Here is a 14,239-nt window from a genome sequence, read left to right on the forward strand (position 1 = left end):
CTTTCCTTTAATAGTCCGAGTCCCTTGCTGGCATGCTGTCCTTTGTCAGTCTTCATTGGCCAGCCTAGAACGACCTCACTCCTGCGCATGAGCACATGTGCAGTCATTCTGACACACAGGCGAACAGTCAGGTAGGTTTTTTTTTTTTTATTGCTGAGCCTGCCTACTCAAAGTTTTTGACACAGGGACTTTAGTTAAACTAATGGGTTTAGTTCTGCTTTAATAGAATTTCAAACATCAGTTGTCCTAATCACTCTCCAGTTCAACCTATATGAAAAGTTTTTTGTGCAGCTTTCATTCAGGTATAGACTTCAAAACATCTCTGTTGCAAAAATAAGACACTAAATAACAGATGTACTTGCAAAGAAAGTAAACTATTCAGAAGAAAGTGAAACCATTCTTGTGCCAGCAAACACTGATGTGATGCAAAATTGTAATTTTAAGGGCTCATGCACACTGGGCATTAAAAACACCACTTTTAGAAGCGTTTCACTGAATTTTTTTTGCCTTTAAATGTTCCCTTAGTGTTAGGGGCTACATACACAAAGTTACACATGTTTTGCGCTTGAACAATAATTCATTTAATTGTCCAGAATAAATTCATTTGCCCATTGAAATCAATGCCCAAGTGCTTGAAGCACCAAAATACTTTAGGTGCATTTTTGCTGCTGCCGTCAGAAGACCTAGGCAAATAGCCAATGTGCATGGAGGAGCCCGTCTCTTCAGCAACTGACATCTCAGAGTGTCAATCTCCTTTGTTCTCCACTGCGCTCAGTGGTACCTCCCACCAACCGCTATTTTACTACTGAGTCCTTTAGTGACTTTGGGGTTGGCAGGATAAACCACTGAACACAGCACGGGACTAAGTTCGACAGTCCTGGAAGAGTCCATTTCTAAAGAGACGACTTCAGCAGACAATTTTTCTTCATCACAGTGATGTTCAGCAGTGCAGGCGGTAGGGGGGGGGGGGGGGGCATATACTTTTCTTTACAGGGACATCTAATATTCCGGCTTTTTTTTAATCAAAAATGAAAAGGACAGAATACCTTGCATATGAAGATACTGCTTTAACCAGGATCCATCAGAATACATATACATTTTAAGAATATGCTTTTTTTACTCTGAATTTTGCTGAAAATGCTTGCCATTTTCATTTTTTAATGCACATAAAGCATTAATCAAAGCATAAATTACCAGTTAAATAACATATTTAAAAACAGAAAAACGTCCTTTCATTACCATATCAGACAGAAGGGCTTTGAAATTCTGGATGGCTTCCTCCCGCTTGTGCTGCTCTCGCTCTCTATCAATCTCCTTGGTCTGTTCAGATCGTGCCTTCTGCACCTCCCGCTCTCGTTCCCGTAAACTGGCCTCAATACGAGCCTGTCTTTCAAACTCCTTTTCTTTCTCAGTATCCAAATTCTGCAGAGGGAGACATGAAAATAACTCGCATTATGGCCAGCTAACAATGAACACTTCTTAAGAGATCCATAACAAACAGGCTTCTGGGAATGGTTTTTTGTGATCTTATTTTTTAGGATTCTTGCACCCATCTGCCGTATTTGCCTATTCAGCAATCACCGAAAGGAGCACACTTGCCCTATTAAAATAAAGATGTAGATACAAAAAAAAAAAAACAAAAAACAAAAAACAAAAAACAAAACAACAACTTCACTTCACAAAGCATAACTCCATGAAAAAAAAAGTTATTCTTTCATGCAGTGGGTCTTGCGGTCAGCAGTTTAGGTAAGTATATCTCTGCTCCGCAATCCCCTTGACGCAAATGAGCAGTTAACCCATGCAGTGCGGGCACAGCCCCACTGCATGGGAATTTTTTTTTCCCCTGGAGTTCTTCTTTAACATAGGAATACAGTCACTGATATGACTTTAAGTAGGACCTTCCTCATGCACCCATGACAGCGCACGTGCCAGGCAACTGACTGCTAAGGTACTGAGCACTGCTCAGAGCCAGTGTTCCCAATGTTAAAGGAAATCAAAAGTAACAGTGCCTTCCTGATATGCAGATGATTACAGGAAGCCAGTAGAAGGACAATATTTATATTTAATACATAACATAATTCAAGGGTGTATACAGTATGCAAGTTTAGTTTAAAATTAAAAAGTGATCCTTTTACATATTTTCTGGTAAAATGCTGGGACATTAAAGATTTTACTTACACTAAAAGAATGCACTTAGGCTTAATGCACACAGCTGTAATAAAATTACTGATATACAGCATCAAGATCCTGCATGAAAAACACAAGTATGGTCCATAAAGTGCACTCGCTTACACATGTACAGTCAGTGGCATAACTAGAACCTTCAGGGCCCTGGTGCAAGAAACCATGGAGGGCCTCCCTGACCTCCAGCCAGGGCCCTTCCCACTGATCGTGGAGGCAGCAGGACCTGGATAGGATGGGGAACAAATCCCCCCATTTTCCTCCTGCAGCCACTTAATGCCTATCAGAGGGAGAGGAGGAGAAGCAGACTTTTAGTGGCTGCAGGAGAAAAATTGAGGGGATTTTTTCCTCTAACCCCCCCCCCCCCCCCACATCCAGGTGTTCAGGGGCAACATGTGCGCTATTGCAATTGTTACCCCTGTAGTTATGCCCCTGGGATGAGTGGCAACAGTGGTGGTTGGGGAGGGATAGGATCAGTGGCGGGGGATGGGATGAGTGGCAATGGTGGGGGGGATGGGATCAGTGGCAGCGGTGGTGGGGGGATGGGATGAGTGGCAGCGATGAGGGGGGATGGGATCAGTGGCAAGGGTTGTGGTTGGGGGGGTGAGATCAGTGGTGGGAGGGTGGGATGGGATGAGTGGCAGCGATGAGGGGGGATGGGATCAGTGGCAAGGGTTGTGGTTGGGGGGGTGAGATCAGTGGTGGGAGGGTTGAATGGGATGAGTGGCAGAGGTGGTGGGGGGTGGGATCAGTGGCAAGGGTGATGGTTGGAGGGGGATGGGATGAGTAGCAGTAGTGGTGGTGTGTGTGTGTGGGGGGGGTTATCAGTGGCAGTAGTGGCGGTGTGGGGGGGGGGGGGGTTTATCAGTGGCAATAGTGGCGGTGTGTGGGGGGGGGGGTTATCAGTGGCAGTAGTGGCGGGGGGGGGGGGGTTATCAGTGGCAGTAGTGTTGGTGTGTGGGGGGGGTTATCAGTGGCAGTAGTGTTGGTGTGTGGGGGGGGGGTTATCAGTGGCAGTAGTGTTGGTGTGGGGGGGGGGGGTTATCAGTGGCAGTAGTGTTGGTGTGGGGGGTTATCAGTGGCAGTAGTGTTGGTGTGGGGGGTTATCAGTGGCAGTAGTGTTGGTGTGGGGGGTTATCAGTGGCAGTAGTGTTGGTGTGGGGGGTTATCAGTGGCAGTAGTGTTGGTGTGGGGGGTTATCAGTGGCAGTAGTGTTGGTGTGGGGGGTTATCAGTGGCAGTAGTGTTGGTGTGGGGGGTTATCAGTGGCAGTAGTGTTGGTGTGGGGGGTTATCAGTGGCAGTAGTGTTGGTGTGGGGGGTTATCAGTGGCAGTAGTGTTGGTGTGGGGGGTTATCAGTGGCAGTAGTGTTGGTGGGGGGTATCAGTGGCAGTAGTGTTGGTGGGGGGCATCAGTGGCAGTAGTGCTGGTGTGGGGGGGCATCAGTGGCAGTAGTGCTGGTGTGGGGAGGCATCAGTGGCAGTAGTGCTGGTGTGGGGAGTATCAGTGGCAGTAGTGCTGGTGTGGGGAGTATCAGTGGCAGTAGTGCTGGTGTGGGGAGTATCAGTGGCAGTAGTGCTGGTGTGGGGAGTATCAGTGGCAGTAGTGCTGGTGTGGGGGGGTATCAGTGGCAGTAGTGCTGGTGTGGGGGGGTATTAGGGGCAGTAGTGCTGGTGTGGGGGGGTATCAGGGGCAGTAGTGGTGGTGCGGGGGGTATCAGTGGCAGTAGTGGTGGTGTGGGGGGGGGATCAGTGTCAGTAGTGGTGGTGTGGGGGGGGGGGGGGAATCAGTGGCAGTGTTGATATTGAAGGATGGGTGCCACTCACTTGCAGATCACTTGGTCTCCCTCCTTGCTCCGTCTTGCTTGGGCGAGCAGAGAGGATGGGCGGGGCCTGTGAGTGAAGGCGGAGCTATAGAAGATGGGCGGAGCAGACGGGGACTGTGCCCGTGAGTGCAGGTGTGACAGAGAAGATGGGCGGGGACTTAAGTGAAGGCGGAGCCGGAGAAGATGGGTGGAGCGGGCGGGGATAGAGACAGATGGGCGGAGAAGATGGGCGGAGCGGGCGGGGACTGTCCCCGTGAGGGAGCAGAGGATGGTCAGGGAGGATGGGGGGAGCAGCAGGAGAGGATGGGCAGGACAATCGGGACTCCAGGTGAATGACTATCTCCTGGGCGGCGGCGGGCCCCCCCACAGTGGCAGAACTCAAGGGCCCAGTCGCAAATGCGACTGGTGAGACCCTGATAATTCCGCCACTGTGTACAGTCACGTCAACATGTGCATGCTTTTATACACATACAACATTTTTTAAAGCCAATCTTTAAATTAGGAGTATACAAATTTACATACATATGCAATTTTATTTACAGCTGTGTGCATGAGCCCTTAAGAGCCGGTAGAACAAAACAGCAGTAACATACTTTCACCACCTTCTCGATGTACTGCTTGAAAAGATCTTCTCGGGTTGAGGAGCTGTCTATAGCCTTGTATCTGGGATCCCCCTCAAATTTTTCTTTTACTTTGCTCCATCGAGACTGTGCATCCAAATGGTGACTTGCTAACAGTTCATAGAAGTCATTTTTCACCTGAAATAAACACAAGGCCATACATTTCAGAAACTCATAAATAAGACTGATTCATTCGTTTATCTTGTTATCCTAAAGAAAAAAAAAAAAAAAAAAAACAACAATGAAAATCAACTATAATCACAAATGTTACTTTTACCTACTTTCTGGGCAGTAGGAAAGAAGACAATTTAACATTGGGGAGTCGAAAATCTTTCAGCAATCTACACCCTAAGTGGCAAATCAGCAGATAATAGTAAAGTGTAGGATAGGGAAGTTTATGAAATCACCAATTACGTGTTTTTTTTTTTTTTTTTCTTCGTACAGTCCAATAATTCAATGTTTTAAAGGAGTATAGCCATATATATTACAGACATAGGCATCTACAGGCAATAATTTACTTATTGTTTGGGGGATTATTGTAAGTGATCAGTTTAGATGCAAAGAGCAGCATTCTTAAAATTTTCAGCATTTTCAAACAAGGTCCAAAGGCACCACTAAGAAGTCACGTTTTTCCCTGAGTGTGATGCTTAGAACACTTGATCATTTTTGTACATCTGACTGTTGGCTTTATTAGAAAAAAAAGGGAATTTGTTTATGTGCCTGGATAACCTGGAGCTTCATCCAGGCACTTGAGTACAATGCAAAATTGTCTTATCTGTAGGTACAACCTCAGGCACATTGGGCTTAAAAAAAAAAAAAAAAAAAAATGCTGTTTTTACAGGCTTTTCAGCCAATAAAAGCACCTCTATGCTAGCCTACAGTGGATATTAAAAGTCCACACACCCCTGTAAAATGTCAGGTTTCTGTGATGTACAAAAATGAGACAAAGATAAATCATTTCAGAACACTTTCCACCTTTAAAAGTGACCTATAAACTGTACAACTCAGTTGAACAACAAACTGAAATATTTTAGGTGGAAGGAAGCAAATATAAAAAAATTAAATATGATTGCATATTTAAATGTGCACACCCTTAAACTAATACTTTTTTGAAGCACCTTTTGATTTTATTACAGCACTCAGTCTTTTTGGGTATGAGTATCAGCATGGCACATACAGTGCCTTGCAAAAGTATTTACCCCCTTAGCATTTTTCATGTTTTGTTGCCTCACAACCTGGAATTAACATGGATTGTTTGAGGATCTGCATCATTTAATTTACAGTACATGCCCACAACTTTGAAGATTTTTTTTTGTTGTTTTTTTTAATTGTGAAGCAAACAACAAATAGGAAAAAATAACAGAAAAAGTCAATGCGCATAACTATTCACCCCCCTAAAGTCAAACACTTTGTACAGCCACCTTTTGCGGCTATCACAGCTCCAAGTCCCTTTGGATAAGTCTCTATGAGCTTGCCACTGGGATTTTTGCCCATTCCTCCTTGCAAAACTGCTCCAGCTCCTTCAAGTTGGATGGTTTGTGCTTGTGAACAGCAATCTTTATGTCTGACCACAGATTTTCTATTGCATTGAGGTCTGGGCTTTGACTAGGCCACTCCAACATATTTACAAGTTTTCCCTTAAACCACTCAAGTGTTGCTTTAGCAGTGTTTGGGGTCATTGTCCTGCTGGAAGGTGAACCTCTGTCCTAGCCTCAAATCACACACAGAGTGGTACAGGTTTTGCTCAAGAATATCCCTGTATTTAGCACCATCTTTCCCTCAACTCCGACCAGTTTCCCAGTCCCGGCTGCTAAAAAACATCCCCACAGCATGATGCTGCCACCACCATGTTTCACTGCGGGGATGGTGTTCTTTGGGTGATGTGATGTATTGGGTTTGTGCCAGACATAGCGTTTTCTTTGATGGCCAAAAAGTTCAATTTTAGTCTCATCAGACCAGAGCACCTTCCTCCACACATTTTGGGAGTCTCCCACATGCCTTTTCGCAAACTCAAAACGTGCCATTTTGTTTTTTGCTGAAAGTAATTGCTTTCTTCTGGTCACTCTGCCATAAAGCCCAACTCTATGCAGCGTACGGCTTATTGTCGTCCTATGTACAGATACTCCAGTCTCTGCTGTGGAACTCTGCACCTCCTCCAGGGTTACCTTAGGTCTCAGTGCTGCCTCTCTGATTAATGCCCTCCTTGCCCGGTCTGTGAGTTTTGGTGTGCGGCCGTCTCTTGGCAGGTTTGCTGTTGTGCCATGTTCTTTCCATTTGGTTATGATAGATTGGAGGGTGCTCCTAGGGATCAAAGATTTGGATACTTTTTTATAACCTAACCCTGACTTGTACTTCTCAACAACATTGTCCCTTACTTGTTTGGAAAGTTCCTTGGTCTTCGTGGCAGTGTTTGGTTAGTGGTGCCTCTTGCTTAGGTGTTGCAGCCTCTGGGGCTTTTCAAAAAGGTGTGTATATGTAATGACAGATCATGTGACACTTAGATTGCAAACAGGTGGATGTCATTTCATTAATTATGTGACTTCTGAAGGTAATTGGTTGGACCAGAGCTTTTTATGGGCTTCAAAACAAAGGGGGTGAATACATACGCACATGCCAATTATCAGTTTATTTCTGAAAAATAGTTTTATGTATATATTTTTCTAATTTTACTTTACCAACTTAGACTATCGTGTTCTGATCCATCACATATAAATCAGATTAAAAAAAACATTGAACTAAAGGCTGTAATGTAACAAAATAGGTAAAGCCAAGGGGGGTGAATACTTTTGCAAGGCACTGTAGATACATTGACCTGGCAAGATTTGTCCACTCTTTGCAAAAACACTCCAAATCTGTCAGATTGCGAGGGCATTTCCTGTGCACAGCCCGCTTCAGATCACCCTACAGATTTTCAATCGGATTCAGGTCTGGGCTCTGGCTGGGCCATTCCTAAACTTGAATCTTCTTTTCCTTTGTTGATTTGGATATATGCTTTGGGTCATCATGCTGAAAGATAAATTTCCTTTTTATGTTCAGCTTTCTAGCAGAAGCTTTACGGTTTTGTGCCAATATTGACACAGTTCAAAATTCCCTTTACTAAGGCCCCTGTTCCAGCAGAAGAAAAACAGCCCCAAAGCATGATGCTGCCACCATGATGCTTCACTATGGGTATGGCGTTATGTTAGTGATGTTTAGTGTTTTTGCGTCAAACATATCTTTTGGAATTATGGCCAAAAAGTTCAACCTTGGTTTCATCAGACCATAAACACATTTTCCGACGTGCCTTTGGATGACTTCATATGTGTTTTTGCAAAGTTTAGCTGGGCTGGGATGATTTTCTTCATAAGAAAAGACTTCCATCTTGCCACTCTACCCCATAGCCCAAACATACGAAGAATAAGGGAAAATCGCTGTCACTTGTACCACACAGCCAGTACTTGCCAGATATTCCTGCAGCTCCTTTAACGTTGCTGTAGGCCTTTTGGCAGCATCTCTGACCAGTTTTCTTCTCGTCTTTTCATCAATTTTGGCATGATGTCCAGCTCCTGGTAATGTCACTGTTTGCCATATTTTCTCCACTTGATGACGACGACATTCTTCACTGTGTTTAGGTTTATGGCATATCTTAAGCCTTGGAAATTCTTTTGTACCCTTCTCCTGACTGATACCTTTTAACAATGAGATCCTTCTGATGCTTTGGAAGCTCTCTGGGGACCATGGCTTTTGCTGTAGGATGCGACTAAAAAAATGTCAGGAAAGACCTACTAGAACAGCTGAACCTTATTTGGGGTTAATCAGAGGCACTTTAATCACTTGCCTACTGGGCACTTTCACCCCCTTCTTGCCTAGGCCAATTTTCAGCTTTCAACGCTGTCACACTTTAAATGACAATTGCATGGCCATGCGACACTGTACCCAAATAAAATTTTTATCATTTTTTTTTCACACAAATAGAGCTTTTTTGTGGCATTTAATCACTGCTGGGTTTTTTATTTTTTGCAAAAAAAAAGAATGAAAAAAAGAAAATTAAAAAGGTGTACTGATGTTCGCTGACTGAAGGGCACTAATATGCCACACTAAAAGGCAGTACTGACTGTGTAAAGTAATCAGGGCATTGATGAGTGTCCCGATTACCTGTACAGGTCCCCCCTGCGACGAGATGCCGCCGATTAGCTCTCTTCGCCACACACTCTGTCAGTGTAAGCTGAGGAGAGCCGATAAATGGCACTCCCTTTTTTATATATGGCCGGATGTGATTCACATGAGTAACTCTTTACCGAGATCAGGGTCGCGCCGTGTCCTAGGAACAGCGGCGGTTTTGGGGCATTGTCATATGATGTCGTCCCAGAACGAGAGTGCCACCCCGCCGCCGTCCTTTTACTATAAAGGCGGGTGGCAAGTGGTTAAATTATGGCAGGTGTGCGTTTGTGTGTGTGTTTAACATGAGTTTGAATGTGATTGCTTAATTCTGAACACGGCTACATCCCCAGTTATAAGAGGGTGTGCACACTTATGCAACCACATTTTTTTAAGTGCATCTTTTTTTTGGGGTTAGAGCCACTATTACGTTTTTATCGTTGTCTGTGCCCCCAATGTGGAGATATTCCCCTCCATCTGTACTGGTGACCATTATCACAGAAAAAAAAAGTAAGAAGAAATCCAAAATTTCAGAGTTGTCCCCAGAACATGAGGCAAGAGGAAATCTTTCAATGAAGACACCTGTCTAAGAGAGGAGTTATCATTTTGGGAGGTCTTCTCCTACTTGCTGTTGCATCTCTGGGACAGGAATTGAAGGAAAATTTCCCCAATTGTAGAAACCCCCCCCCCAAAAAAAAAACACAACAACTGGCAGGGGTTTTAACCATTACCTATTCTACCCAAAACCAAAAAGAGCGTTCTGGCTATACATGCAAGTCAAGCATGTGTGTGCTATGACCTAAATACTATTCTTTCCCCCAGTTTATACGTCAGTTGCGCGAAGAACACTTGGGCACCATGAGAAGAAGAAAAAAAAAAAAATGGCAGACTGTCAACCAAACACCAGTAATATACGTGCCGAATGTAAATAAGTGAACTGCGTGTTATTTTGCATACTATGAAGCTGTGTTGATGTAAGTAACAGTAACCTTAACTTTTTAGAAATATAATCTACATAGGGATGACAGTATTTTCTATCTCCAGAATGTTGGTGCTGGTCTATTTCCGCAATTCACCATCAGTGATCTATACTTCCCACTGCTGCTTTCTAATTCAAGTGACATTTAAGTCTATTCATTTTTCATGCATGACCTTTATCTAAGAGAAGCAGACATTTATACCTAAAACAGAGGTTTAAAAAAAACACCTGAAAAAAAAGGCTAAAAGCTATAGCCACTACTTTGAAAAAAGAAAAGATCAGGGGACTTGGCTTTTTTGGGTTAAGGAAATATTTCTTTGTTTATTGCAGACAGTTTTAGAAGAAACAACTCTTCGCCGTAAGGACATTCTTCTTCTCTGTGAGGATTTTGAAGCTTCTGAGTATTGAGACATCTATACCAGCATCTACTTTGCTCTCTAGTCTAGATCCTTTCTGTACAGTGACGGGAAGCAAACTTTCAGGTAATGCCACAAATTAAAGAAGAACTTCACTTTCTCCCTCCATCTTACAAGTTATGATGGCTTGTCCCCAATTCACATATTAACCTGCCTAGCAGATCCAGCATTGTCCTGCTGTGATCCTCTGTTCAGGGTCCTGGGCAGCCATCTTGGTCCTTTTTAGTGATCGTGAGCCAGATGTCTCTTCCAGATGCAGGCTCACACCTGCTGTGTGTCCCTATTCCTGCAGCCTTCCAAAATATGTAATGGGAATATTCCAAAGGGCTGAAGGAGAAGGGACATGGGCGACGAGGCCGGATACAAGATAAAACACAGAAAAAAAAAAACAGTTCCTATTGTGGAGGATTGGTGAGTGGGGTTTAAAAGGACATCACAAAAGTGATGCAGGGGTTTCAAGTATATAGTTGCACAGTTAGTCTGGTTGAAGAAGACAAGTCCATCTAGTTCAACCAATAAAAAGGTAAACCAACGTCAGGCTGGAAGACCGCTTAGATGAGGAAGTGGAAAAACAAGATGGCGAGCGAGCTTCTTGTGGGATGCAAAGCAGGCTGCAAGTAAGGTAATCTGGATGTTGGGGGGTGGAGCTATGCATTTCAAGGCCACCCGAGCCTTTTTTTCAAGCTAATCTAGCAAGCTTGAGAAAGAAGCTTGGCCGGCCTTGAAATGCATAGCTCGGCCCCCTGACATCCAGATGACATCAATTCCGGTCTGCTCTGCATCCCACAAGAAGCTCTCTGCCATCTTGTTGTTTTTCACTTCCCCATCTAGCTGTCTTCCAGCCAGACGTCTAGACTTTCCAGGCTGTAAGTTGTAGGAAGAGGCTCCCCACCCCAAATGCATGAGCCAACCACTAACGGATTACATACAAAAAGTGCCATCTCTTCTTCCCATGTGAGTTACTAATTTACAAGTATTTCTCAGTACTATTAATCCTGCACTCAGTTTGGTGACCCCCCCCTCGGTGTGTTCTCTTGGTCCTGCAGGTGTATCCATCCACCTCCTTTTGGTCTGAGGTTCACTGTTGTGAGACTGTCCATCAGAAGCCCTTGCTATGTGATGAGCCTGATTTTAACTGTTACAGTGCGAGTTGTCATTTGTCTTTTTACCACAATAAATCTGTTAAAATACTACACTCAGATTGCACACTGCTGTTCTTATCTGCAAGCAGAAATGCTTACCTGAGCCTGATCTTGATCCAATGATGTGCACGAGAGCAGAGGCTCTCTCGACTATCTCTCCTCATTGACTCAGACACAGCAGCAGGAGCCATGGCCCATGAGGAGGGAGTGGGGACAAGCTGTGCTGTCTTATGAACACATGTATTATGAGCGGGCTTGACAGCGAGCACGCACGAGTGCCCCCATAGCTAACAAATTGCTACTGGGGCACTCGGCAAGTTAGAGTGGCCAGGGGCGCCGGCGGGAGACCCGAAAAGAGGGAGGATCCAGGCTTCTCTGTGCAAAACCATTGGGCAGAGAAGGTAAATATAACATGTTCTTTTGAAAAAAAACATAAAAACTTAATCTTTACAATCAATTTAACCAAATTAAATGTCGACTCCAAAATAAATGCCCAGTTTTGCTAAAAAAACAAAACAAACTTGAAGTAGTATTAAAAGGGAAACTGAAGTTTACAATATTTGCCTCTGCTTCAACGGTATGATGGCCACAAAGTCGCTTGCTGGCATCTTCTCTGACTTCTTCCGGGTCCCGGTCCTCAGCTGTCTTAATTGGCAGGCGTGCGATGGCGTCACTCCCGCACATGTGCAGGAGTTCAGTCATCTCGGCACACAAACACTGCGATGAAATATGAACTGTACATTCTACAGATAACTGAGCAGGCAGGTAAGTTTATTCTATTTCAGAAGAGACACTGCATGTTTCTTCTGTAATAAAGAGCCTGCTTGCTCACAATTTTTTTATATGAGACATCAGTTCCTTTCTAAAGCTGGGTTTTACATTGCTGTTGTGCATTAAAGCGTGTTATGCCACAAGCGAATGTGTGTTGTGTTAAGGGATCACATTCATTTGTATGGGCTGCCTAATGCACCAGAAAAAAATGCAAGCACTATTTGCAGCCTACCAAAAAATAAGGGTAGTGCATTACCATGTGCTGTAGTGCTCTTCAACACAGGTGTGTTGTGATATCAGTGGGAATGAATGGCAATGCAGTGCACCAAAGCACAATAACGAAGACCCAAGCTAAAATCTTAGAGAAAAATAAAAAGTTCCAATAATCAGGTAACAGGAAGATGCTGTTTTGATCTCTCACAAGATTCAGTATAGGAGAGAAAGCTGCAGATTTTCAAATTGACAAGGTTATATAGTCATATGAGAGTAGATTTGATCTGCGTAATGACACAAGGAGATATTATCCCGCCAATCAGCCTCTATAGTAGAGGCAGGGGGTCCGATGCCACTCAAGGGTTCCACCTCCAGAGCACACTCCAAGCTGTGAGAATTCAGTAACAAACAAGCTCATTGACTTGCAGATTAACCCTTTAAAACGCATAATTTCTTTGCCAGCAGTGAATCTATAAAACTGCCGGAAGCTCCCCGTTCACCACCAAAAAGCATCTGTCTGCAACAAACATGCAGAGATGATATAGACGTACGTACGTACGTACGTACGTACGTACGTACGTGCGTGCGTGCGTGCGTGCGTGCGTGCGTGTGTGTGTGTGTGTACACACAAAAAAAAAATTAAAAGTAATTACCTGGACAATATGGTCTACTTACCATAACCAGAAACAAAATTAAAGTGGAAGGTGAAAAAGTGAACTGCCATATTATAGGGAACTTAAAGGAGTTGTAAAGGCAAAAGGTTTCTTTTTAACTTAATGCAGTCTATGCATTTGTGTGTGTGTGTAGCGGGCCCCCCAGCTTACCCTGAGCCCCTTCTCTATACAGCAATGTCCACGATTCCCTCGGACGTTCCGGACCCTCCCGATTGTCTGGGGCTGCAGCGCCATTGGTCTCCCGCAGCTGTCAAAGTCAGTTAGCCAATCAGGAAAGAGAGGGGGCGGGGCTTCATGTCTGAATGGATACACAGTGCTCTGACTTGGCTCGGGTGCCCCCATAGCAAGCTGCTGGTCTATGGAGGCACTCATCAGGGAGGGGCCAGGAGCAGCGAAGAGGGACCCGAGAATAGGAAAATCCGGGCTGCTCTGTGCAAATCCACTACAACAGAGCAGGTAAGTATAACATATTTGTTTTCTGTTTTTAAAAAGCAAGACTTTACAATCACTTTAATAAATGTTAATGGTCTATTAGCATTATCCTGAAAATATACCGATTTGTCCGGAATTCCTTCTGAAAATTATTAGTGTACTAACTGTTATGCGAGGGTGCCTTGGCACTCCAGTGCCCTAGACCTCATATAGCTGTATATCTGCAGTGTGAAATCTATGGCACTGCTGTGTCTGACTGCTAGTCTCTGGAGATATGGTGATATCACTATTGTGCTGCTCGATGTTGTTCTTGCTGGAGACTCCGACATCAGAAAGCAAAACCCTGCCTCTGACAGGGTGGCGTCCTCTACACCAAAGGTCTTCAAACTTAACAAAGGGCCAGTTTACCATCCTTCAATCTTTACAGGGGTCAGGCTATGTCCAATGGCAGTAGAATTAGGCAAGCCATAGACGATTCAATTTTCTTTCCTTTCATTATGGGTGGAAGGAAAGAACAATTGCTCCATTTCCCCATTAACACAGTGTTGATGGGGGAATTCCTCCCGCAGTGGTATTGCCAGCAGGGAGCTTTCCTGACCGGCAGAACAGAATGATTACTGCTAGCGCCCATACGCTCCCCCCTCCCCGGTAGCAATCCCATGTAAAAAATTTGACAGGCTGGTTGTAGTCGATTGATGAATCAATAAAAAAATAAATAAATTGCAGTGCTCAACACAACATCAAAGAACTCAAAACACCTGAAGCGTTATATTATTACATTGTAAAGTGCTGCGCAAACTGTTGGTGCTATATAAATCCTGTACAATAATAGTAGTGAGTCCAACATTGA

At 44.2% G+C, this 14,239-nt stretch overlaps 1 protein-coding gene across 3 annotated transcripts in view; it reads right to left on the reverse strand.

Annotated features, from left to right (window-relative positions):
* The window catches only part of TCERG1 (transcription elongation regulator 1), a 150,105-nt gene that overhangs the window by 21,681 nt on the left and 114,185 nt on the right, over positions 1-14,239 (reverse strand). For 2 of the 3 annotated variants that reach the window (XM_073620623.1, XM_073620620.1), the window contains 2 exons: positions 4,599-4,763; positions 1,240-1,422 (listed from right to left, as the gene is read on the reverse strand). In XM_073620623.1, the coding sequence (XP_073476724.1) occupies positions 1,240-1,422; positions 4,599-4,763 (348 nt within the window). The remainder of the gene's footprint in view (positions 1-1,239; positions 1,423-4,598; positions 4,764-14,239) is intronic. The other variant, XM_073620622.1, reaches the window with a different exon arrangement.

The sequence above is a fragment of the Aquarana catesbeiana genome, linkage group LG03 (assembly GCF_042186555.1).
Source record: "Aquarana catesbeiana isolate 2022-GZ linkage group LG03, ASM4218655v1, whole genome shotgun sequence".
Classification (NCBI taxonomy): Eukaryota; Metazoa; Chordata; class Amphibia; order Anura; family Ranidae; genus Aquarana; species Aquarana catesbeiana.